The sequence below is a fragment of the Pseudorca crassidens genome, chromosome 13, assembly GCF_039906515.1.
Source record: "Pseudorca crassidens isolate mPseCra1 chromosome 13, mPseCra1.hap1, whole genome shotgun sequence".
Classification (NCBI taxonomy): Eukaryota; Metazoa; Chordata; class Mammalia; order Artiodactyla; family Delphinidae; genus Pseudorca; species Pseudorca crassidens.
In genome coordinates, this window is record NC_090308.1 from 70,911,046 (window position 1) to 70,937,754 (window position 26,709).

Consider the following 26,709-nt stretch of genomic DNA (forward strand, 5'->3'; position numbering starts at 1 on the left):
CAAGCATAAAACTTTTGACATAGTTATCAGCAATAACGTTTGTGCACATCCTATGAGCCTTCATTTTGAATGGTCTTTCTGTATTCCAGGAACTAAACAAGTGATCATTTGTTATATGCTGATCAGGAACCATCCATAATGGCATGATTCCTGATGTTTAAAATAGTGTTTACTGTAGCTGTGCCCTTAAAGTTAGAACCAAAAGTGAAAACTGTAATGAGAGAAGAAAATCAAAATTCTTACTTCTACAATATGGTCAACTGTTTTTCAGATACTTATTACTAGGTACTGACCATTAGATCAGGGTTTATTCCAGCACTGATTTCATAGAAACTAGGAGATTCGGCCTTCCTTTCTCGTTTAAGAATTGTTATAAAAGTAAGCATTGTAAATACTACACACTGAGTGCCTATATAAAGCAAGCATTATAATAAAGGCGTGACCTATATTATCTATTTTAGTTTTCACAACAAATCCATGGAGTAGTGGTACTCTCCCCACTTTCAAATGAGAAAACTAAAGCTCAGTCACTTTCTCAGAGTAACACGTTAGTGAGGCATGCAGCTGAATTTGAGCCCAATTCTGATTCCAAAGTCTATGCTCTTTCCTGTACATTATACAGATTTTCTTTTCCATCTTCACGTTCATTAGTATTCCCATACTTTATGAGTAGACATATGCAGAGATGTTCTTTTTTGGTGTTATAGTCGTTAAAAGTGTGAATGAAATGCCTTCTTTTATAAGATTGTAAATACATTCACTTGTTTCCATAGTTTTTCAAAAGGCAGTGTCCCTTTAATTTTGCATATGGGTTTTTTTTGCAGTTATTCTGAACCCGGTCTATTTGATTTCCAGTGTTTGATGGTCTAGGTGATCTTCTGATGCCAACCATGGCACCAGCCGGGCAGCCTGCGCCCATCTCAGTGGTACCTCCCAGTTCTGCAGTGGCAGCAAGCAAAGCTCTTGGGAGTGATCTTGACTCATCTCTTGCCAGCTTAGTAGGCAGTGAGTAATATAGTTTTCTTTAACAGAATCGTATGTGAATTTTTTTCTCTATCTGTTCGTATGTATTGTTTCTGGATTCACTTTCTGGCGAGTGTGCCAAGGAGCGGACAGAAATTCTTAGTGCTTTACCCAGTACAGTTCCTTGGAAGATACACAGTCACTATGCCGTTGTCTCCCAAGCAATACCCAGGACACTTTTAATCTAAATTACAGAAGGTGTAGTTCGAGAGCATGTACAAGTATGAAACCAAGTGTATTATGTTTAAGAAGTACTTAATTTTTTTATTTCTCTTGGAAATAACATAGAGTAGCTTAAATGCAGCATATTTACCAATTGAGTATCCAAGTTCATTTCAGTTACTCATTGAACAAATACTTATTGAGCACCAGGCAGTCTTCTAGGCTCTAGAGATAAATCATGAACAAAACAGGTATAAATGTCTATTCGTAAGGTGCTTAGAAGGGCAGAGACAAACATTACGTATTTTCAAATAAATAAATTTTCTAGGGCCATGGAGGACAAAAACAGAACACGCTAAGAGGGATTGTGAGTCCTACAGAGTGGGAGGTAGAGTAGGCCTCGCTGAGAAGGTAAAATTTGAGCAAAGATTTGAAGGTAAAGGAATGAACCGTATGGATATCTGAAGGAGATTATTTGCAGGCAAAAGAGAGAGCCGGTGCAAAAGCACTGGGGCAGAAGACTGCCTGGCATATTCAAGGAGTACCAATGAGGCGAGTGGCTAGAGCTGGGTAAGTGAAGGAGAGGGTCCTAGGAGATGAGGGCAGCTATTATAAAGATTGCCTTTTTTAAAAAAACTCTGAATTTTTCTATTAAGGTGAATGGGTTTACCATCGCAGATACCTTTCATTTTACCCAAAGCTATATCAAAAATTTAGCAAATCTCTGAGACCTTTTTTCCTATGAATTATCCTGTGGACATACTTTTTTTCCCATTCATCGTCCTTGGTCTGGACATTCATGAAAATGCTTTGATGACAACCACAGAGAGGTTATTTGAATATTTCTTCCTACTTTAAAATTTTATCTTACTGATGGATAGTCTGCAGTAGTAACTGCTTTTACTGAATATTATAATGTACTGTCTAGATCTTCCTTCAGAAATAAAGACTTCATACCTCCAGGGCTGAAAGTGCCACTAGCACACATCCCTCAGGTGGCAGCCACCTTTAAAATGATCTCAGCTGAAGCAAGCACACCCAATTGAGAAATAGCCAGACAATGTGGATAAAGAAGCACAAGTTCGAAGTAGTCACATTTTGCAATATCAAAACTTCTGCAAAGCTACAGTCATCAGGACAAATGGTATTGGCTTAAGGATAGAAAGATAGACCAATAGAGTGAATAAAGATCTCAGAAATAAACCTCACATACATTGTCAGACAATGTTTTCAAGGATTCCAGGACCATTCAAAGTAGGAAAGGACAACCTTTTCAAAAAATATGCTTGGATAACTGGATAGCCACATGCAAACGAATGAGGTTAGGCCTCTTCCTTATACCATCCACAAAAATCAATTCAAAATGAATCAAAAATCTAAATGTAAATCTAAATCTGTAAAACTCCTAGGAAAAAAACTAAGTACAAGTCTTTATGACCTTAAATGAGACAGTGGCTTCTTAGATATAATACTGAAAATACAAGCAATCAAAGAAAAAATAAATTAATAAAAATGCGTCAAAATTAAAAACTTTTGTGTTACAAATTGATGCCATCCAGAAAGTGGAAAAACAACCCACAGAATGGGAGAAAATATTCCCATATATCTCATAAGGGACTTGCATCCATAATATATAAAGAACTCTTACAATTCAATAATAAAAAGTAAAACAACTTAATTTAAAAATTGGAAAAGGATTTGAATAGATATTTCTCCAAAAAAAAAGCACAGGTGGCCAATAAGTATGTGAAAAGATGTTGAATGTCATTAGCCATCAGAGAAATGCAAATCAAAACCACAATGACAGGCCACTTCACACTCACTAGGAAGGCTATCATCAAAAAGATAATAACAAATATTGGCTAGGATGTAGAGAAATTAGAATTCACACAGTGCTGGTAGGGATGTAAAACGATGCAGCCTCTTTGGAAAACAGGTTTACAGTTCTCCAAAAGTTAAACATAGTTTCCTTGTGGCACAGCAGTTTCACTCCTAGCTATACATCCAGGAGAATTGAAAACGTATGTCCACATGACTTGTACACAGATATTCACAGAAGCAATTTTTATAACAGCCAACAAGTGGGAACAACCCAAAAGTCCATCAGCTGTTGAACAGATAAACAAAATGTGGTACACTCATAAAATAATCAGCCATAAAAAGAAGATGAACCTTGAAAATATTTTGCTAGGTGAAAGAAGCCAAATACAAAAAGCCACATATTATATGATTACATTTATATGAAATGTCCAAAGCAGGGGAATCTTTAGAAGCAGAATGTACATTAGTAGTGGTCAGAGTGACTGCTAATGGGGATGGGGATTCCTTTGGGGTGATGAAAATGTTTTGAAATTAGAGTGTGTTAATGATTTCACCACCTTGTGAACATACTTTTTGCACTGAATTTTACTCTTTAACAGTATGAATTTTATGATATGTGAATTGTATCAGTCTTTTTAGAAGTCTCATCTTACTATACACCCATTAGAATGACTAAAATTTTTAAAAGAAGAGAAGAGCTGACAGTACTTTGTACTTACCAAGGGTGTGGAGCCTCTGGAATTCTCACACTTTGCTGGTGGGAATACAACATAGTGTTGCCATGGAAATCAGTTTAGCAGTTTCTTATAGTTAAACCTATACTTAATATGACTCAGTAAATACATGTCTAGGTACTTGTCCTAGAGAAATGAAAACATATGTTCTCACAAAAACTTGTCCATGTATCTTTATAGGAGTATTATTTTAAAATGCCAGAAACAACCGAAATGTCTTTCACTGGGTAAATGTATAAGCAAACTGTGGTAAACCTCTTCATTAGAATACTACTTAGAAATGAAAAGGAATGAACTATTGATGTACACAAGAGCACAGATGAATCTCAAATACATTATGCTAAGTGAAAGAAGCCAGACACAAAAAAATTATATACTGGTAATTCCACTTATACAGTTTACTTTTGGGCTTCCCTGGTGGCGCAGTGGTTGAGAGTCCACCTGCGGATACAGGGGACACGGGTTTGTGCCCCGGTCTGGGAAGATCCCACATGCCGCGGAACGGCTGGGCCCATGAGCCATGGCCGCTGAGCCTGCGCGTCCGGAGCCTGTGCTCCGCAGCAGGAGAGACCACAACAGTGAGAGGCCCACGTACAGCAAAAAAACAAAAAAACAAAAACACATACAACATATACAGTTTACTTTTGTTAAGGCAGAACTATAGGGAATATATCAGTGATTGCCAGGGTTAGGAGTAAGGGGAAGTTTGGGTTGCAAAGAGAGAATATTTTTGAGTGATTAAATTGCTGTGAATCCTGATTGTAGTGATGATTATGTGAACCCATGTATTTGTCAAAATTTATAGAAATGTACAACACCCCGCAAAAGAGTCCCACTGAATTTCACTGTAAGTAAATACTTTATTAATGAAAACATATTCCAAAACTGAAAAAAATTTTATCTTCATACTCCTTATCAATATTGCAGCTTTGCTTTTTTTTTTACAGAAATGGACAAGCTGAACCTAAGATTTATATGGAAATGTAAGGAAGCCAGAATAAGCCCAAACATTTTGAATAAAGAAGAATCATTTTGAAAGACTCACACTTCATGATTTCAAAACTCAACTACAAAGCTACAGTAATTAAGACGAGTGGTACTGCATAGGAATAGGCATATACATCAGTGGAATAGGATGACAGGCTACAAATAAGCTTACACATCTGTGGTCAGTTGACTTTCAACAAAGGTGCCAGGACAGTTCACCTTTTTGATTTGTTGAAAAGAATTTGTTGAACAGAATTTGTTGAAAAGAATCACCTTTTCAACAAACAGTGCTAGGGCAAGTGGATATCCACATGTAAAAGGATGAAGTTAGACTTTTTATTTACCCCAAAGTAATTAATTCCAAATGAATCTAGAACTAAGTGTAGGAGTCAAAATGATGAAACTTTTAGCAGAAAATTTATGAGTAAATATTGATGACCTTGGATTAGATAATGTTCCTAGATGTGACAGCAAAAGCACAAGCAACAGTAGAAAATAAAAGATAAGTAGGACTGCATCAGAATTAAAAACTTTTGTGCCACCCAGGAGACCATCAAGACAGTGAAATATCCGGAATAAGTAAAGAACTCTTATAACTCAATAATGAAAAGACAACCCAATTTTTAAATGGTCAAATGATTTAAAAAAGACATTTCTCCAAAGAATATATACATGTGGCCAATATACACATGAAAAGAGGCTCAACATCAGTCATCTGTGAAATGCATATCAAAACCACAGTGAAATATCCCTTCACACCCATTAGGATGGCTATAATAAAAAAGGCAGATCATAACCAGTCTTGATAAGGTTGTGGAGAAATTAAAACCCTCTAACATTGCTGGTGAGAATGTAACATTGCGCAGCTGCTATGGGAAGCAGTTTGGCAGTTTCTGGAAATGTTAAACATAGAGTTACCATTAGGCAGAGGTGCCTAGAAAGCTCTTCCCCAGATCTCTGCTCAGCTTTGCGTAAGCTTCACCCCTATGAGGCCTTCCTTGGACACCCTATTTAATCCTGCCTGCCCCTCACCCTCAGCCTACCCCACCAGTTCCCCCTTACCTTGCTGCTTTCCATTTTCCATAGGCTTGCCGTATCACCTTCTAGCAGCCTGTATACTCTTTTATTATTTTATTGTTTTATCGTCCATCTCACCCCATCAGAATGCAAATTCCTCTGGGGTTGGGCTCTTTGTTTTTGTAACTAACCTATCCCAACTGCTTAGAGCAGTGCCTAGCATATGTAGGGTTCAATAAATATTTGCTGAAATAATAAATGAATTGAGATTAGAGCAGAATGACTAAGTCCGTTGGGTCAGGAGTCCCCAAGACCACCCACACGTTTATAGATCCACTAGAAGGACTCAAGGGAGTCAGCGCGTACTTGTACTCACAGCTAAGGTTTATTACAGCAGCACAGTAAGGATACCCAGCTGGATCATCAGGGGCAGAGACACAGGCAGCATCCAGAAGAATCCACACATGGACTTCCTTACGCTCTCTCTTCCCCTTGAGGGGAAGAACACACAAAAATGCAGCAACCCATAGGATGTTCCTGCCCAGGAAAGCCCTTTAGAGACTCAGCATCCAGGGTTTTTATTGGATGCTGGTCCTGTAGGCACTCTGCCTAGCATGTACCAAAATATCAGTCTCATGTAAGGAAAGCAGATTTTCAGCATACACCTTGTTTGTACAGTTTAGATACAGTGATCCACGCTTATCATTAGGAAAACTTTTATCTCAGTATAGAGAACAATTGATATTAGCCAGGTCCCCAGCCACACGGGCTGTCCTAAGACAGCAGTCTCAAGCCTGCTATGTTCACTCTTTTCTGGACACCAGTTGACATTAAAATATGATCCTTAAGAATAACGTGAAGTGAAAGAAAATGTTAGACTTGAGAATATGTTTCCTAACGTGGTTTCTCCTTTGTAAAACTAAATGTAGTCATTTGTAGGCAAAATATGGACTTTTGCTAGACCTCTGATTCTTTGATCTTTTAAATGTCATATCATTTAAGCTGAGTATAGAGGTTTAAATTCTTTTTTCTTCTATCCATTTATAGATCTTGGAATTTCTGGTCCCACGTCCAAAAAGTAAGTATTTTTGAAATTGTCTGGTTTTCTTATGAAAAGTGTATCTGTACTTATTTGAGACTATCAAACATTGCACTCATTGGAGTAATTACTCATTCCCAGGCTAGGTAACTGCAAAATTGGTTTTTATTTCATTCCCAGTTTTTGTTTTTGTTGTTATTCTATTGGAACCTCCAAACTACTGGCTCTGCAGTGAGAAGGAATAATCTATTTCAGCCTCCATATTGTCACAAAGTATATCTAGAAATATTTGGGAATTGTGGTTTGAATACTTCAGTAGCTTTAAATTGTAGATTCATTATAATATTACTAGCTAACATTGATTTTTAAAAAAGTCTCATGGGGGTCAGTTTTAAGGAAGAGTAGTAAAAATGACAAACAATGTACACTTTTTTTTTTTTTGCGGTACACGGGCCTCTCACTGTTGTGGCCTCTCCCGCTGCGGAGCACAGGCTCCGGACACGCAGGCTCTGCGGCCATGGCTCACGGGCCTAGCCACTCCGCGGCATGTGGGATCTTCCCGGATCGGGGCACGAACCCGTGTCCCCTGCATTGGCAGGCGGACTCTCAACCACTGCGCCACCAGGGAAGCCCCAGTGTACACTTTTTTTTTAGATGCATATTTCAACGTCTCTGAAATCGGGATGCATTTAACAGTAGCTGTAATCTTACAATCACTTGAAGGCAGGTTGTAGTCATGACATAGTTATGTGAAACCTTCTTTTGAACCCTGTAAGATCCAGAAAGTGCCATTATGGATTCATCTTCAGTTCAACAAAGGATATACAATATTTATGATATACTTATTTGGAATTTTTTATAACCAGTGATGAATTCAGTTGAATTTTGTGTCACATTTTTCCATTAGAAGTGACAAGAAATTCTTGTTATCCCTGAGGTCTAACCTCTAACTGATTTTTTTGTCAAATGCTCTTAAGGTCTCTTAGATAAGATATGGTAAGACTCCTCTATCTGTTTTAACCTGTTCTCTTTATTACCGCTTGACCCAAACAGACTGCTTCTGACCCCAGATAAAAGTATTTAGGGAGCCACACACCATTCTTTTCTGATTGTGTGTTTGTCTCTTTGTTTTGCGTGCTTGATTTTAGGGGAGATCTTCAGTGGAATGCTGGAGAGAAGAAGTTGACTGGGGGAGCCAACTGGCAGCCAAAAGTAGCCCCTGCCACTTGGTCAGCAGGTGTCCCACCCAGTGCACCCTTGGTATGTAGTCCCCAGGGGCCAGGGCAGTGCGGGCACTTTGCCAGTTTCCAAGTGTATAGAACAGGGTCCATGTTGCTGAATTTTGCTACTGACATTGTACTTTTTCACCCACATTAGGAACAAGATGCCATATTTACTGAAATGCAAATTTCATTGACTTTAATAAAGATTATGACCTATCTTTTTATTTTAATGATTTCAAAATAGTATTTATGCTTCTTCAGATATTAGTCCTTTATTTGTACAATTATGGAAATGATTCTTCAAAACATGTAATATCATTGATCGTTATCTGTGTTTTTACCACATTTCTTGCCTAAATTTCCTGATGGCCATAAGAAGTAATGAAAACTTTTTTTCTTACCGGAAAGATTGGGCAGTTTTCTATCGTGTAAGTGAGCTTTCATTTTAGAACCCTGTGGATTCTTCTCACCATGTTTTCAACTTGAAACGACTTTTACCATCTTTTCTATAAAATTTAAATAGGTTTCGTTTCTCTATATTAAATTTCTATCAGTATATTAATGCCACCATTCACTCTGTGAAAGAGCATATCACTGGAAATAAAGACTTAATTATTACTTAGTGCGATTTGCCACCACAAAAAGTACGTTTCCAGGATAGCAAAATTTACTATTTTTCTATATATGCCCCATATTTAGCAGAACTAGGCTAGCTACTGCTTCCCCAGCTCACCCGTAGTTCTTCACCTTTGCTTACACCTTCACCTGTCTAATTCACCCATCTCTAAGGTTTTCTTGATGCCAGCCTCTCCTTGTTGCTGAATTAATTCCTAACCATCAACCGCCAACCCCAGCCAAACAAGCATGCATGGAGGTGAATTAATATAAATTAGAATATATTTTAGATAGACTCCATTAAAAATGATGTGTTCCAGAAATCTATTTAAATATCTGAGTTTTTTGAATTTAGAACACATTTTCTTTTTTTTTTTTAACTTTTTATTTTATATTGGAGTACAGTTGATTAACAGTGTTGTGTTAATTTCAGGTGTACAGCAAAGTGATTCAGTTATACATATACATGCATCTATTCTTTTTCAAATTCTTTTCTCGTTTAAGTTGTTACATAATATTGAGCAGAGTTCCCTATGCTATACAGTAGGTCCTTGTTGGTTATCTATTTTAAATATAGTAGTGTGTACAAGAACACATTTTCTTTTAAACAATTTTATAAATAGTAATGTTTTTACACATAGTTTCATAGCGAGTTTATAAATAAAAATAAGCTCAAATCAATCTGAAAAAGGACTTTTGAATCAAAATTTACCACTAAACAGTACTAATAGTATTAATTGAACTACAGTTTATACCGTAGTTTCTATAGGAAAATACATTCTGTGCTCAGACTTGGTTCTCAAAACCCACTTCCTCTGGTCTCCCCACTCCACCCCCTGGTGCTTGTAAGAGAGCAGGAAATTCAAGGACTGATAATTCTCTGCCTTTGGTGAGTTCAAAGTCTGAAAGAACTTAATTTTAAGAAGTGACTTCTAAAAGATAACAATGAGAAGATTGCCTATTATGTATGGATATTTACCTCTTCAGATCTTTCTTTTCATTATTTAAAAACAGTGCTTAAGAGGGCCATTTTTGTATTTAGCTATAAATAGAGTTCCATTTTAATTTTTATAAAGGATACTTAGTAGAAAGCTACCAGTCTCTTAAACTGAGCTATGCCCAGGATAACCATATAATTTATTCCCCAAACTAGGGCTCTTTAAGGGTGGAAGGGAGCATAATTATTATCCTGGGACCCCAAGCATGTGCCTGGTACCTGGTGGCCCACATAGATGATGAGACCATAAGCAGGTAGCACTCTGGGTCTAGGCAGCTGCACTCCATTCTTTTTTTTTTTTTTTTTAAATTGACATAAAGTTGATTTACACTGTTGTGTTAATTTCTGCTGTACAGCAAAGTGATTCAGTTATACACATATATGTGTATATATATTTTTTCATATTCTTTTCCATTATGGTTTATTGTGGGATATTGAATATAGTTCCCTGTGCTGTACAGTACGACCTTGTTGTTTATCCATTCTCTATATAATAGTTTGATCCTGCTAACCCCAAACTCCCAGTCCATCCCTTGGCTGCACTCTATTCTTAAATACAAAAACATTGCTGGGGGTAGAGGGAGAGAGATTCAATAAACGTAAATAACATCCCTAAAGAAAGAGAAAGCTTCTTTAGAACGGATCTTATAAATCTGTTAATACTGACATGAAAGCTCACAATTTATATCATCATCACCAAATTAAAAGAACTAATTTTTCTATTCTGCTCTATGCAAAATTAAAGAGACCTTATCTGCAGTCCTAAGAAGTTTATACTTAGTAGTGTTGCCCTTATCAGCAGGATAAAGCCGTTTAATGTTTTTTTAACAGGTTAGTTTCAAAACAGTCATGGAGGGAAGGGCGATGAGAATACTGGCATCTGGCAGATCAGCTGTAGGTTTAAAAATTTAAAAAAGGTTGGAGCCAGAGGTGAGGATGGAAAGTAAGACAAGAAAGAAAAGTCTCAGGTAGATTCCACACAACTGGGGGTAATTGTGAACAAACATACCAAGACACTGGTTGCCCAGGTTTGTATGTGGGGCAGTTTGCTAAGTAATGAGGCCATTACCCCAGAAGGGGAACAAAGGAGAAGTCCTTTAAAAACGGTATTGAATTGGAGATCTTCCTTGGCCATCACCTCCCCTGAGATGAAGATTTTAACCATACAAGGTTAAGAATTCATCAGGTACTTAATTAACAACTCTTTTGCTTCTTCAGGCCCACGAGGCTGCCAGTTATCTGATTGTCAGGCACCATCCCTGAGACTGAGATTAATGCTCTTATATTTTTAAACCCCAGAACTCCTTATTTTTGTTTATGAAGCAGAAAACTTTACGTTTTTCATAGTGAAACTCCAGAAAGTTAAAGACAGTAGGCTCTAGCATAAAGTGTCCACAAGCAGCTGTGGAAAGAGAAATTAGAACAATAGAAATAATTTATTAGGAGGGCAGAGTTACATGTAGTCCTGTTTCTTTTGTTTATTTTCTTTAACATTTTAGGTAATAATAGGAAGGCTGTCCTATGCAGTTATTTTATCATTATTAACCCTCACTTAGTTGTATAAAAATTCACTGCCATTTACTGCAAAGCTCTTCTTCCTGAACAACGCTGTAGCCTTGCTTTTACTTGGTGGTGCAGCTCTAAAGTTTTTCAGACCACAGAACCCAAGTTATATCTAAAAACCTTTAACAGGACTGGCATATCATCATGGCCATCAAGAGGGTTACTCATTCCTAGTTTTGAGCACAACAGACCTGTTAAGTTTCCATCAGACAAACTAGGAAGGTACTTGCAACTCGGAAATATGTGCATTTTGCAGGAGGCCACAGAATCCACAACTCTCCCCCTAAAAACAACTAATCTTTATATGCCTATAGGTGAAAGATTTTGTTGAGTGTTGAAAAAGAAAACAACTTTTAAAACCTTAGGACAAATAACACTGAGGGAGTAAATTATTAAGAGTTAATCTACCATTTGAGCAAAATGACAAACAGACTCCCTTTAAATTTTTTGACCCATTTGTCTGATCAGGATTATCTGCAGGTTCATTTTATTTTGGTAGCTTTTTTCTTTCACAGTCTTAAGTCCTAATGATACAATTCTTGTAAATACAGTTATTATTGTATGCCACAAATCTGATAAAATATGCAATTCTGGGTCTAGTGAATAGCCTACCACCTAACCTGTTGAAATGATTGAGTAGAGTGAATGTGAAGTATAATACTTCCTTTGTAGGGGAGGAAAAATAACTTTCCCGCTATCCTTCTGAATTCTTAGTAGAGACTCGTGTAATAAAAGACGTATGAACAAGAGAAAAACAGAAGTTTATTAACATGTATGCCTCATATATACAGGGAGATACCCAGAGAAAAAAATGAGTAACTCCCCAAGGTGGCCCAAGCCACCAGCTTAAATATACCATCTTCAGCTAAAGACAAAAGAAAGAATGATGTGGGGAGGTTACCAGGAAAAGCAGGGTCAACAAAGGTAAGATTTGTTATGTAGATTTAAGTCAGTGACTTCTCCATTGATAAGATTCTCTTGTGATTTAGTCATCCTTCTCTTCCCAGTACAGAGAAGGAGACACCCTTACAAGTGGAGATTTCCTTTATAAATCTAAATGTCCCTTACAAAAGTTTAATTTCTACCATTTTCAGAGTTTCTCCTGCCGTTCTTCAAAATAATCAGCTCAAAATCATCCTTAGGCCAAAGAAGCGTGCGGTGGCCGGGTGGGTTTTTCTGCTACCCTTTGGATTTTCTTTCATTTAAAAAATTTTTGAGATAAATTTATGTAACATTAAATTCACCATTTTCACAACTTTAAAGTGTATAATTCAGTGATTTTTAGTATATTTTTGATGCTGTAAAACCGTCACCATTCTCTAATTCCAGAATATCTCCATCACCCCAAAAAGGAACACAGTCTTTCCCAATTTTCCCCTTCCCTATACCATGACATTCAAAAATTTCCTCTGTTTCTATGGACTTGCCTATTCTGGATTTTTAATATAAACAGAATCATATACTTTGGAGCCTTTTGTGCCTGACTTTTTGGCTTCTTTCACTTATCATAATGTTTTCAAGGTTGATCCGTGTTGTAGCATGTGTCAGTACTTCATTTTTGTATTGCTGACTAGTCTATTGTTTGGGTATACCACGTTTTATTTATTCATTCATTAATGGACGGACATTTGTGTTGTTTCCACTTTTGGCTGTTATGAAAGATGCTTCTGTTATTTGTATACAAGTTTGGTAAGAATATATATGTCCTCAGTTCTTTTGGGAATATACCTAGGAATGGAATTGCCAGAACTTGTGTGACTCTGTTGAGCTTTTTGAGGAACTGCCAAACTTTTTCACAGCAGCTGCATCATCTTATGTTTCCACCAGCAATGCATAGGGTTTCAATTGTGGTTTTCATGTGCATTTCCTTAATGACTAATGATATTGAGAATCTTTTCATGTGCTATTGGCCATTTGTATATCCTTTTTCAGAGAAATGTTTGTTCATGTCCTTTGCCCATTTTATAATTGGGTTGTCTTTTTATTGTTGAGTTCTAAGAGATCCTTATTATTCTGGAATACCAGATGCTTATCAGATACATAATTCGCAAATATCTTCTCCCATTCTGTGAGTTGTCTTTCTTGGTAGTATCTTTTAACGCACAAAGTTTTTGATTCTGATAAGCTCCAATTTGTCTATCTTTATTGTTGTTGCTTTTGCTTTTTTTTTTTGCTTTTTTTTTGTGGTATGTGGGCCTCTCACTGTTGTGACCTCTCCCGTTGTGGAGCACAGGCTCCGGACGCACAGGCTCAGCGGCCATGGCTCACGGGCCTAGCCGCTCCGCGGCATGTAGGATCTTCCTAGACCAGGGCACGAACCCGTGTCCCCTGCATCGGCAGGTGGACTCTCAACCACTGCGCCACCAGGGAAGCCCTGTTGCTTTTGCTTTTGGTGTCATATTTAAGAAGCCATTACCTAATCCAAAGCTTAAAGATTTACACCCAGATCTCCTTCTAAGAGTTGTATAGTTTTATCTGTTACATTTGGTTTTTGACCTATTTTAGGCTTATTTTCATATGTGGTCCAAATTCTTTGTGTTGCATGTGGAAATCTAGTTAATCCCAGAACCATGTGTTGAAAAGACTGGTTTTTCTTCATTTATTGGTCTTGGCATTCTTCTCAAAAATCAGTTGACCATAGATATATAGATTTATTTCCATACTCTCTATTCTGTTGTATTGACCTATATGTCTGTTCTTATGCCAGCACCACAGTGTTTTGATCAATGTAGCTTAGTAGTAAGTTTTGAAAACAGAAAGTGTGAGTCCTCCAAATTTGTTCTTGTTTTACGAGATTGTTTTGGCTATTCTGGGTCCCTTGCATATCCATATAAATTTTAGGTTCAGATCGTCCATTTTTCCAAAAGAAGCTGTTGAAATTTTTATAGGGTTTACTCCGAATCTATAAAGCAAATTGGGAAATATTGCCATCTTTACAATCTTGTCTTCCAGTCCATGAACAGAGGACATCTTTCTATTTATCTGAGTCCTCTTTAATTTCTTTAACAACGGTTTATAGTTGTCAGTGTACAAGTCTTATACTCTCTGTTAAATTTATTTCTAAGTATGTTGTTTTTAATGCTGTTGTAAATTAATTTTTTTATAATTGCATTTTTTATTGTTCATTGCTAGTGTAAGGTGAATGTCACATTCATTTTTGTATACTTATCTTGTATCCTGTGACTTTGCTGAACTTGTTTATTAACTCTGATAGTTTTTTTGTGTGTGGATTCTTTAGGATTTTCTGTATATAAGCTCATATCATCTACAAATATAGTTTTATTTCTTCCTTTCTTTCTGGATGCTATTTCTTTCTTTTTCTTACCTAATTGCCCTGACTAGACTTTCCAGTACATCTTTGTCTTGTTCTTAGGGAGAAAGCTTTCAGTCATTCAACATTAAGTACGATGTTAGCCATGAGTTATTTGCAGATGCCCTTTATCAGGTTAAGGAATTACCCTTCTGTTCTTAGCTTATTTAGTGTTGTTTTGTTCATGAAAGGATGTTGGATTTTGTCAAATGCTTTTTCTGCATCTACTGAGATGATCTTTTTTTTCTTATATTCTATTAATATGACATATTACATTGATTGAGCCTACCTTGCATTCCTGGGATAAATCTCACTTGGTTTTGGTGTGTCATTCTTTTAATATGCTGCTGGGTGTGGTATGCTATTATTTTGTTGAGAATTTTTGTATCAATGTTTGTAAAGGATTTGGTCTGTAGTTTTCTTTTCTTGTGATGTTCTTGTCTGGCTTTGGTATCACAGTAATACTGGAATCAAAGAATAATTAGAAAATGTTCCCCTTCTATTTTTTTTATTTTTTTTTTTGAGAGCTTGAGAAGGATTGAAATTAATTCTCCTTTATAAATGTAATAGAACTGACCCGTGAAGCCATCTGGTTTTGGGCTTTTCTGTGATAGAAGGTTTTCGATTACTGACTCAGTCTCTTTACTTGCTATAGCACTATTTAGATTTTTCTATTTCTTCTTGAGTCAGTTTTCGTAGTTTGTGTCTTTCGGGGAATTTGACCATTTCATCTAGATTATCTAATGTTTTAGCATGTAATTTCTGATAATATTTCCTCATAATTTTTTATTTCTGCAAGGTTGGTAGTAATATCTCCACTTCCTTTCCTGATATTGGTCATGTAAGTTTCTCTCTCTTTCTTGGTTTGTCTACCTGAAAGTTTGTTAATTTTATTGATCTCTTCAGAGAGCCAACTTTTGGTTTCTTCTATTTCCTCTTTTGTTTTCCCATCTCTATTTCACTTTTCTCTGGTGTAATCATTATTATTTCCTTTCTCTGCTCACTTTGGAATTGGTTCTTCTTTTTGCTAGTTCCTTCTGGTGGAAGTTTAGGTTATTGATTTGAGATCTTTCTCCTGCATATGGACTATATGTTCTTGTTTCTTTGCATACCTCATAATTTTCTGTTGAAACCTGGACACTTTGAATATTATAATATGGCAGCTTTGGAAATCATATTCTACCCTCTCCCCAAGGTTTTTGTTGCTACCTTTTTTGTTGTTTTCTACCTTGGTTGGAGGGAGGGGGTATTGTTTGTTGGTTTGTTTTGTCCTTTTAGCTAAGTGGTCAGCTAATGATTAGACAGATACTACTTAAACTCCTGGAACCAAAAATATCTCCCAGTCTTTGCAGAGGGGCTCTGAGTATGTATTAGGCATGACTTCAGACTCAACCAGGCAGTTTGCAACTCTGCCTTAGCGATCACTGCTGCTTTCTTAAAGCCTCAAAGTCAACCCAGAGGCATCTCACATCTTTCCTGAGCATATGCACAGCCCTGGGCATGTGCATGGCTATCTAAATTCCCAGGAGAAGGTCTGGGTTTTTCAACCCCTTAATCCTCAAAGCATCTCATTCTCCAGCCTTTCCTTCTGAGCTTTTTTTTAGTCTGCTGTTTTTGCTGACTGATATCCATTGCCTGATACAGCAACAACTGAAAAATTTGCCTTTAAGTATTTTCCACAAATGTCTTCAGGTAACAGCTTTAGCACTAGATGGGTTCCCAGTTTGGCAAGATAAGGACAAGCCTTTTGGGCCAATGTTTCCAGGGAGCCACCTATACATGAGACAAGACAAAGCAAATAATTAAAATATATTCTGCTCCTCGCGGTACTATTACTGGGACTGTGTGCTGTTATTTTCAAAGCTACAGCTGAACTGGAGAACAGTGGCTGGAACTCTAGGGTAAGTTAAAATGCCCCAAAGCTCAATGTTCTTACCAAGATTCAGCTGATTTTTTTTTTTTTTGATTAAGTACTTTGTAGGCTGCTGCAAACTTTTAGTTAGGTTCCAGAGTTCCAAAAAAGTTGATTTTGACCATTTTTGCCTGTTTTTCCATTGCTTTTATGCCTAGGGGGACTCTTCGAGTTCCTTATTCCACCATTTTTGTTGATATTACTATAGTATTTTCTTTTTCAATTAGGATTTTGCTCTAACGGTTAACTTAAAGAGATTGCAGCAGGGTTAATTTTATACATAAGGGAAATATTAGGGGGTTTGGTGTGTGACTGAAAACTATCAAACCTGTGCCTGAAATGGGATATATGTATGATATTATGTGCAGTCCTCTAAATGCTTCCTAAAACTTAGAATTAATTTTGGTCTTTGTGCAAATGTACAACAGTCAAAAGTCAGAAGCAAATATAACACAGAAAGAATAATATAAAAATGGGGGGGAAAATGGAAACCAAGCATTAAAAATGTAAATGAAAGCATTCTTTAAATTTCTAATTCAGTGCCTATTGGAGGATATAATGATAGGAAAAGACAAGCTTAGAAAAATTTGACTTGTTTACAGTGAGGGTGGTATAAGGAGATAGAGACGAAGCCCAGTGCTTGAGTGTAAGCTAAGCCCGAATAAGTGAACCCAAATAGCACCACAACAGTGAACATCAAGTTAGTAACCTTCTTCGTATCACTGGCGTGGTGCTAGTGCCTTTTTTTTTTTAATTTAAAACTGAAATTTGAGACTTCTTTACATCTTTACACATACTTAAGGGCATGCATTTTAAAATTGTATTCTGTCATTTTAAAACCAAATTATATTGGTTCTTTTTGTTTGTTGTTGTTTGTGTGTGTGTGTGTGTGTTGTTTCGTTTTCATAGCAAGGAGCTGTACCTCCAACCAGTTCAGTTCCTCCTGTTGCCGGGGCCCCATCTGTCGGACAGCCTGGAGCAGGATTTGCAATGGTGAGTGATGACCGGTGCTAAAAATTGTAATGAATACTTCGACGGCCTTCACCAAATCCCATATTAACTATAGAATATAATTCTCCCCAAAATGCAGTGAAGTAAAATGTAAAAAGTTAAGTCATCTGCTTTAGACATTAAGTAGTCTACAGAGGGCATGACTGAGTCACTTACAAGACACTTAAATTCTGCCATCAAAATAATTTTTATAGTACACTGTTATGTCATTTTTGAAGTACTATTTACCAAACATATTTTTAGCTCAATCATCAAAATCCACTTTTAATCACTATACTAGGACTTTTCACTTACCACGTTCATCACTAGCAAATTTTAGAGCCATTTTCCGTAAAGAAACAAGTTTTCATCTCTTCAAGAACTATGCTTCCAGGAGATGGATAAACAACAGCAAAGCCTGGGTGGGGTGAGGATGCTTTGTGGCCAGCCAGACTCCTACTGCCCCTCAGTGATTCTCTGCCATCTGGCAGCCTCCCAGCACCCATCGTTCAAAATTACAAATTATACTTTCTCACAGACCTGGATTCCTCAGGGGATATGGGGATATATGTATACGTATAGCTGATTCACTTTGTTATACAGCAGAAACTAACACAGCATTGTAAAGCAATTATACTCCAATAAAGAGGTTTAAAAAAAAAAAAAAAGGAAAGAAAAATTTTCAGGAACATATTAAAGACGTAAAGGTCAGGGCATTGCCAGAGTAGATTCCACTCATGCTATGAACTGCTCTGCTTTTCAGCCTCCTGCTGGGACAGGCATGCCCGTGATGCCTCAGCAGCCTGTCATGTTTGCACAGCCCATGAGGAGGCCACCCTTTGGAGCCGCAGCTGTACCTGGCACACAGGTCCGTTTTTAAATGTCCCACAAAAGAATGACATTACTTTATAAATGGAAAACTGTCATGTGACAAACTGTTTAAAAATGTTTTTACCTGATACAGTCTTCATACCTGTTGCTTCAGAAGTAAAGGGAACATGGAAGAGAGATGAGCCATAGTGTGACATTTGGAGGAAAATGATGGAAATAACTAACTGTCCTAAAGTCCCTCCATTCCTCTCCTACTTAATTCAGGATGATTCCTGAGAACTACCAGGTGTTTAAAGTATCCAGGCATTTAGTCCAGAAAAAATGAGCAGCTCTGATCCATACTCTTATTATGTGTTCCCAAAGTTAGCCAAACGGAAAGTTAGTGACACAGTCCTCCAGATTGCCAGGTTTGCCCAAGACTAGTAACACGAACTGCAGTGAGCTTGCCAAACTGCAAAGCCTGAGGGAGCAGTTCCCACAAGGCTGCCTTCACATCAGACCCTTCAGGTCCCAGGGGCCACCCTCACTTCCAACCAGCTGCCTACAGATTTGAGGGTTCCCAGGACCATCCTCAGATTAGACAGTTTTCTAGAATGACTCGTAGAACTCAGGGGAGCACTAACTTTATGATGACACTTTAAGTGTAGTAAAAAGATGCAAATCAGATCCAGCCAAAAGAAGAGATGAGCAAAGTCTGGGAGGGGCCCACACATGAGGCTTCTTTGTCCTCAGGGATGCATTACCCACCTGGCATCAACGTGTGAGGATACGCAAGCCATACTGCCAACCCAGGAAGCTTACCTGAGCTTCAGCGTGCAGAGTTCTTATTGAGGTTTCTTTAGATAGGAATGACTGATTGAGTTCAACCACGTGGGAAATAATTCAGTCTCCAGCCCTCCTCCCTCCCTGAAGGTCAGGCTCATATCCTGTGGCCCAAAGACTTAACTCTGTAATCACGTGGCTGGTCTTTCTGGCATGGCTAACCCTCCACCCTGAGTCATCTTGTTAACATAAATTATCAGGTGTGGTTCCAGACACCCACCCTGAATAATGAAGACATTCGTATCACTCAGGACGTTTCCAAGGGTTGAGAGGTTACCTACCAGGGTCCAGGACAAAGGGCAAACCTCTCTTTAGATGAGGCCAAATGTCTTACTGCACAATGTGCTACCTCCATTTATGAAGATGCTAAAATATATGCACTTGGTTGAACTGTTTTGCTGCTAATAGTGATGTTCATACTGATGAATCACCCTTTCTTTATTACTCTTATAAATTGCCTGGCCAAAGTGAAGGTATGTGTAGAACCAAAGAGGTCACTGTGAGAAATTGATTTAGATGGAGACAGAACATGGTAACTACTAGCACCATGCTAGTCCTATTCACATAGCTCATATATATTTTAAGGATATCAGGAAATAGTTTCATTTCTATAATGTTTTTAATTTACCACATGGGTATTTTTATTGTTTCAGCCAAGGAATCCTACTGTGAACTTTCTGAGTGTACTTTAATCCCCTTTGCTTCCTTGAATCATTTCTAAATTCATTTTCTACCTGTTCCCAAAATTTGCTTTCTTCAGCTTCTTTACTTTAACCCTCAAAAGCCATAATGACCAGGAGAGAGAATGGTGGGTGTCCAGAGAGATGAATTTACACTGTAAGAGACTCTAGCCTTCAAGGCCATAGCCAAAGCACTGGCTTCATGAGAAATCTTCTGTTCTGCTCTCATACTAATGAACGCTGCCTAAAGTTGTTTGGGGGGAGTGGGGTGGTAGTGAGGAAGCTTTTAGGTGTAATAGTTGGTTTTAAATTTAATCTGGATATATTTAAATTCTAAGAAGGATCTCATTTATTGTGAATGTCTCCTTGATGGTTAAATATATCCATGACTATCTACCACCTTTTTGAAAAAAAGGAAAGATGTTCCTATTTTTATGAGATTTTTAAAAGTCATTGTATTTGGTGTGCTGAAAGCTTTAGAAATAAATTAATATAATTTTATTATTAAAGGTAGTTTTTCTGTGTGATACTAGTGTTACAGAGCATCAGTTTGCTTACTTAATTCAAAGAATGAAAATGAAAAATAGATGATATGATGAAAACACAGTGTTTTCAATCATTTAATTGAATTTATGGTAATTTAGGAAATGGTATGCCATACTTACACAATTTTTAGATTGTATTTCCTATATCAGAGAAGAAGCATAGCTGATTATATACTAGATAAGAAAATAAACACGAGTTGATAGCTTTAGAAAACAAAACAGTTTTTCATTACTGATATGTGGACTATGCCACTATTGCTCAGTTGGTTAGTATCACGATGTTGTCATATCACCTAATTATTAATTATAGACCAGTCCTTGAGTTTCTTATCTTCCAGACAACGTTGACCCTTACCCCGGTCTTTCTATGAAATACGATCCCAGTTTTAAAAATGGAAATTTGACTGATAAATACTGCAGTCAGTCAGTAGTTCATGGACATAGGAGCAAATCCAAAACTTCTTACTTCTGGAGCTTTGTTTATGGAACCAATGAAAACATACATCCGTGCCCTACAATCCCAAGTCTCTGAGGTTTCCATCATGTTATAAGCATAGGAAATTAATTAGATTCAAAGGATACAGGTCAGTTATTGCTCTGTGTAAATTCCATGACCTTTTTCAAGGCCTTGGACCTTAACATTCCTGCAAAAGCCTGTTCCTAGAACTTATGTCTGTCACACAATGAAATAATTTAGGTATTCACTAAACAGAAACAAGGTAAGAAAATTTTTTGTTGCTTTTGCGGCAGGTTTAGTATGATTCTTCTCTATAGTCTGTAATAATGAGTCCTCTCTACAAGCTGGATAGGCAAGATTGGAATTAGCGACATTCATAACTAGGAGACTATTTGCTCATCTGAAACTAACAGTGCCCCAAAACTTGACAGGTTTTCACTTAAAATACTTTACATGAAATCCTAGTATATTTAGCTGATATTTTAAAATAATTTCTTAAGGAACTTTCTGCAAGCTGTTTTCTTCCCATTTTTCCTTCAAACTCACTGTCACTCTAAGAGAAGTCATTTATATTCCTTTATTAGTTTAGTGGTACTAATAACTCAAAGAAAAATGCTTTGAATAGAGAAATTGTTTGGGTTTTTTTTTTTTTTTTTTTTTACTGTATATTCATAATAGCTTTAATGTGACTAGTTTTTCACATCTTCCCTAACTAACATCCATATTGTTCTACCAGAGTCCTCAAATTTTACTTTGGCTAAATTTGATGTCAAAGAATTTCAAGAAAGCCAATATTCTTTGAAGTGTGTTTTATAAATCCAAAATCTAAAACAACACTGTGACTAAGTAGAACAAAGTAGATTTTGTAAACTTTTAGCCATCTAATCTTCTGCATGTTTGTTTTCTGTGGTATGTGCTCGGCCTAATGCTTATCTTTCTCTCTGTTTGCTTTCTGTTTCCACTGTCTTGGGCTGGCTTTTCCCCCTTAGCTTTCTCCAAGCCCTACACCTGCCACTCAGAGTCCCAAGAAACCTCCAGCAAAGGACCCATTAGCGGATCTTAACATCAAGGATTTCTTGTAAACAATTTAAGGTATCTAATATTGAGCTTTTCCTGTGGGCTTGTAATAATGACCTATGCTGTGCTTAGCTATTTTATTAGGTATAATATTTGTACTTCTGTGTTTTAAATACATGTATATAATAATAATAATTTGAATGTTTATGCTTGTTAAAGCAATACTGAAAGCTATCTTTATCAATGATTTTTTTAATCTTAATCTATAAAACTAAGAGGGAGAGAAACCTCCAAATTGTCCTTACACTGGAAAGCACAAAGATTATACTGATAAGGCACAAAGTTGCCCAAGCTACTACATAAATTAGAAAATTACCACTTCATTCTATGATGACTGGAATTTATGGAAAGGTAACATTTATAATACTTCATTTAGAAATTGTCTAAGAATATATTTGGCTACAATAATTATAATTTTATTTTGCTGATTCTCCTTTATTCTCATCAAATAAAGCTTAGATTATTATTTTGTATTTCTGCATTCAAGCAAAATTTTAAATTTCTAACATTCTAGTTTTAAATTTCTAATGTAGTTTATGAAATTACATTATGACTAATAGTGGACTTACAGAAGAAAACTGATGAAGGAAAAGGGTTTACTACTAGCCCCAGCACCTAACACAGTGGGTAGGTTCTCAAGAAATACTTGCTGAATGTGGATGAACAGTATTAATGATGCTTTTCATTTACATGGTATTTTTCGTACTTGCTAGTCATTAACTCTTTGACCATCTCTGTAGAAGATCAGACCCTGCGAGATAAACTAGTCAGATACTTTTGCCTCCATTTCACAGCTAAAGAAACTGTTCCTTGGCATTAAGTGATTTACCCAAGGCCACACTGGCAGAGCAGTAAGAGTGTCGAAGCTTTTGGACCCCCATCCAGTGTTATTTTTATCCTATATCTACTACCTATATTTTTTTAAACTTTCTCAAATGCCTACTAAGATTTTTGTGGATTCCTGCCTTATGAGTTTTTTCTTCATACAAAATTAATAAACAATTTATCATTTTAAGGCCTTGGCATCTCAGCCAAGTCATTCTCCTTGTGCCCAACTTTTCTGTCCCACTTTGGTGTGGATTGGGCTGAGGTAGGCTTACGTAAGACAATGATCACTTACTTCTTAGCAGCTGAAGTTTCAGGAATGACCGAGGACACTGCAGGGGGCAGCCTTTTATCCTTCTTCTGTTCAGTAATATTGCTGTCAGTCTGTGCAGGAACTCCGATAAGGACCTGAAACAGAGATGCTTTAGACAGCCCCTGCCCTCAGAGATTCACAGTCAAAAGAGGAACAGATACAGACTATGTTCTGAAGAAGAGTTACCCCCATGGCTAAGCCTGAAGACCCCAGGAAAGTTTTCCTGGCAGAGATGATGAAGCGTGGGAGATAGGGTGACTAGTGGGGGGTGGCATACGCGAAAGCTTTGAATCGCCAGGGATATCTCCCCTCTATTCTGTTCTGTCACTTGTGCAACTGTTTAGTGGCTCCTTGAAAACCATAACTGAAAAGGACCAAAAAAAAAAAAGGGAGTCCCTGCCCTTCCCCCTTTTTTTCACTGCCCTTTTTTTAAGGTTAGCTGTTCTTAATTGGTACTGAATGTCTTGCTAAGGTTTCTAAGTATCCAAATTTCAAAATCTTGCCGATAGAATTTTCTTATCTAAAAATGAAGCTATACACTGAAAGTTTTTTATTTCCCCCCCGGATGAAATTTTAAGCTTGTTTTAAAGAATTGTGAAAAGTATATAAATGTGACTTTGGTAATACGAAAACCTTTGGTGTAAAGATTTTCATTGTAACAGCGAAGTAAAATTGCAAGGAAGGTAAAATCTTTGAGGAGTACGTAGTATTGTTTTCTAATTCGAGTGCTTTTTATCTTTACAGCTGCAATTTTTGTGACTGAATAGGAAAAAAAAATAATGAGTTTGGACACTTCAAATAAGACTGATGCTCAGAGTTTCAAAGGGAGCCACCAGTACCAATCCCAATGCTTATACATAACTTCTCTTCCAAAACGTGTAGCACAGCTGTGAAAGTGAACAGTAGGAATGTGTACTACCTTAGCTGTTATCCCTACTCTCAGAATTGTAGTGTATATGGGTTCTTTGTGTGTTGTACGATGTAAACAACGAATGGATGTTTCTAATGCCTTTAGTGCTTCTCTGGACCTCACCCATGGATGGATGATGCAGCTGTTGTGTGGTGAGCCATTTGGAAAGACGTGTCTGTGTTTTTGAAGGTTTCAATGTATATATAACTTTTGGACAAATCTAAACTCTCCCCGTAAATTCTCTTTTCTTCTGTATGTACGTTACAAACATAGTGTGATGATATCAGGTAGTAAGGAAAACACTCTTAAATATACAGAACTTTTTTCGGTGTGGAGTACACTTTTCCAACCACAGGAACTTCAGCTGTTGTGGGAAGTGTTTATTTTTGTGGCACTGTATATGTTAAGAACTTTTATTTTAAAAAAATGTAAAGGTTAATGTCCATAACAAATATTTCTCCTCGAAGCTACCTTATCAAGAATGAAATTCATATGGGAAGAATTCCATATTCAATCACTGCTATATTAAAATATATATTTTAATTATATTTGACAGGTTTTGCATCTAAATTGACCTATTTGTTCATTTTTGATTCAATGTGCTGAAAAGTGAAGGGTCCATTTCCATCATGTCTGTGAAAATGCAATTAGAAATGTGCTATTCAAGTGATTATAAAGGCACTCCAAGGTATAACTGTAATTTAAAGATTACTGCACATATTTTTATTTTCTTGTGGGTTTTATGTACATCTGTTAATTTAGTATTTCTTTATGTGTTCTGTAGCGTGGTGTTCTTCCATCCCTCAATTGAACTCAAAGTAGGTTTTGTTGTACCATTGTGATTAAAATTTAAACTAAATCAGAGAATTGTATCCTTTACTGTACATATTGTATTCTTTAATTTTTAAGTTGTTGTCATATTGTCTGTGCTGATGGCTTGGCTTAAGATTTCGATGCATAAATGAGGTCACTGTTGATCAGTGTTGCTAGTGGCTTGGCAGTTTTTCGTTAAAGCATATTGGGTTGGAAAGGTGTTCGCCTTTTTTTCAAATTATTCAATAGATGTATGGTACCATTTAAAAGTGGTTGTATCTGAATTTACTGTGGGGATAACATACACTGTAATGGGGAAAAATTACCTAAAACCAATCTCAAAACGGCTTTTCTTTGTATTTCAGTTGAAAAACCCAGTGCATGTATGCCCTCTGAGATGCAATAAACACCTTGAACAAAGAAAATGCAAACATAATCTTTCTCTCTTTGATTATTTCTTAGGGGAAAAAGTCTGTTTCAGATGACGCACTTATCATATACAAAATATTGCAAATGCTAAAACATTCAGGATGAGAAATGCGGTCTGTGCCAACATAGTTTTGATTATTTTCCAATAAAGTAAAGACAAGGATAAAAAGAACAATTTTAATCAGCTGTCATTAAACTTGGGACTGCGTGGCTACTGCCAAATACACTGAAATTCCATGTTCCAAAAAAGAAAAGGATGAACTTTCTTTTGAAATATGCGGTTAAATTCTTATAATAGTTTTGCAGGAATTCTCTGTGGAAGTTGAAGAATTGTATGATTTTAAGTAATCGTTTACAGTACTCACACACTTGCATGCACAGATACTCGGACACAAAGTCTAGATTAGCCAATTTTAGTAAAATTGGATGACTTGATGCCTGTAACTAGATTGTTACAGTGTCTCAAAAAGTAGTCCAATCTCAAATAGAAGTATTCCTCAAATAGAAGCACATTTCTATTTCTAAAATTGTCTTTCCCTTAGTTACCTAGGATTTGTATCTTGAGAACTAACTTTCAGAAGCTAGTATCTGATTATGTAATGTTTTTATAGATTACATTTGATCATATGTTACTTTGCAGGCATATTGTAATAAAAATGTGTTTCAGATTGTAAATAATTTTAAGCTTAATATAGCATTTTTAATATGCTTTTTTCCCTTCATTGAATGACCCATGTGGTATAAATTCTTAATAGGTGAAGCTACAACAGCAGTATTTTTAAATTGGATGCTGGAACCTTGCTGTGGTGAGATTCTTGATGTCCTTGGGTGGGGAATTGTCTTACAGATGAGATGCCGGATCAGGTCCTCTGCTCAAACGATTTATCTCTCTGGAGAACTTTCAACACAGATGCATTTTACCCGCGGTGTTCTTCCTCGTGTTGCGCATGCCTTTACTGCCTCTCCTGGGCTCTGCGTGCATACACACGCGAGCACACCCTTCAGGGTGTGACCACACCACTGCTCACACAAGTGGTCACTTTGCTGGCCAACACAGGGCCCTCTGCCTTAATTCCCTCCCCCAACCCCACGAGTACAGCTAAATCCTACTCGTCCATCATGGCTCCCCACCCTCTTCTCAGAGCCCAACTTTCATCGGCCTTTATGGCACTTAACATACTGTGTTATAATCAGCTGGGAAGGTGGCTTCTGCCCTGGCCATTTGGGTGCCTCAAAGGCAGGAAACGTCTCCTCTTGTTCAGACCCTCAGCAGCTAGCACTTCAGTAGGTATGTGTCTGAAGGATGAACACAGTACATTAGTTCTTTTTTTTTTTTAATTTTTATTGGAGTATGGTTGATTTACAATGTTGTGTTAGTTTCTGCTGTACAGCAAAGTGAATCAGTTATACATACACATATATCCACTCTTTTTAAGATTCCTCTCCCATATAGGCCATTACAGAGTATTGAGCAGAGTGCCCTGTGTTATACAGTAGGTCTTTATTAATTAATCTATTTTATATATAGTACTATGTATATGTCTTAGAGGTCTTTTCACTTACTTGGATACTGCTGGGCTGTTGTATTTCTGATGACTAAAGAATAACTCTCAT

General features: G+C 37.0%; 1 protein-coding gene across 9 annotated transcripts in view; it reads left to right on the forward strand.

Moving 5' to 3' along the window:
• The window catches only part of SNAP91 (synaptosome associated protein 91), a 158,378-nt gene extending 133,276 nt beyond the window's left edge, over window positions 1-25,102 (forward strand). For 7 of the 9 annotated variants that reach the window (XM_067702663.1, XM_067702665.1, XM_067702662.1 and 4 more), the window contains 7 exons: window positions 856-1,005; window positions 6,792-6,822; window positions 7,932-8,043; window positions 17,313-17,396; window positions 18,157-18,261; window positions 21,718-21,820; window positions 23,688-25,102. In XM_067702663.1, the coding sequence (XP_067558764.1) occupies window positions 856-1,005; window positions 6,792-6,822; window positions 7,932-8,043; window positions 17,313-17,396; window positions 18,157-18,261; window positions 21,718-21,810 (575 nt within the window). In that variant the 3' untranslated portion in view covers window positions 21,811-21,820; window positions 23,688-25,102. The remainder of the gene's footprint in view (window positions 1-855; window positions 1,006-6,791; window positions 6,823-7,931; window positions 8,044-17,312; window positions 17,397-18,156; window positions 18,262-21,717; window positions 21,821-23,687) is intronic. The other 2 variants (XM_067702669.1, XM_067702670.1) reach the window with 1 other exon arrangement.
• The last annotated feature ends 1,607 nt before the right edge of the window (window positions 25,103-26,709 follow it).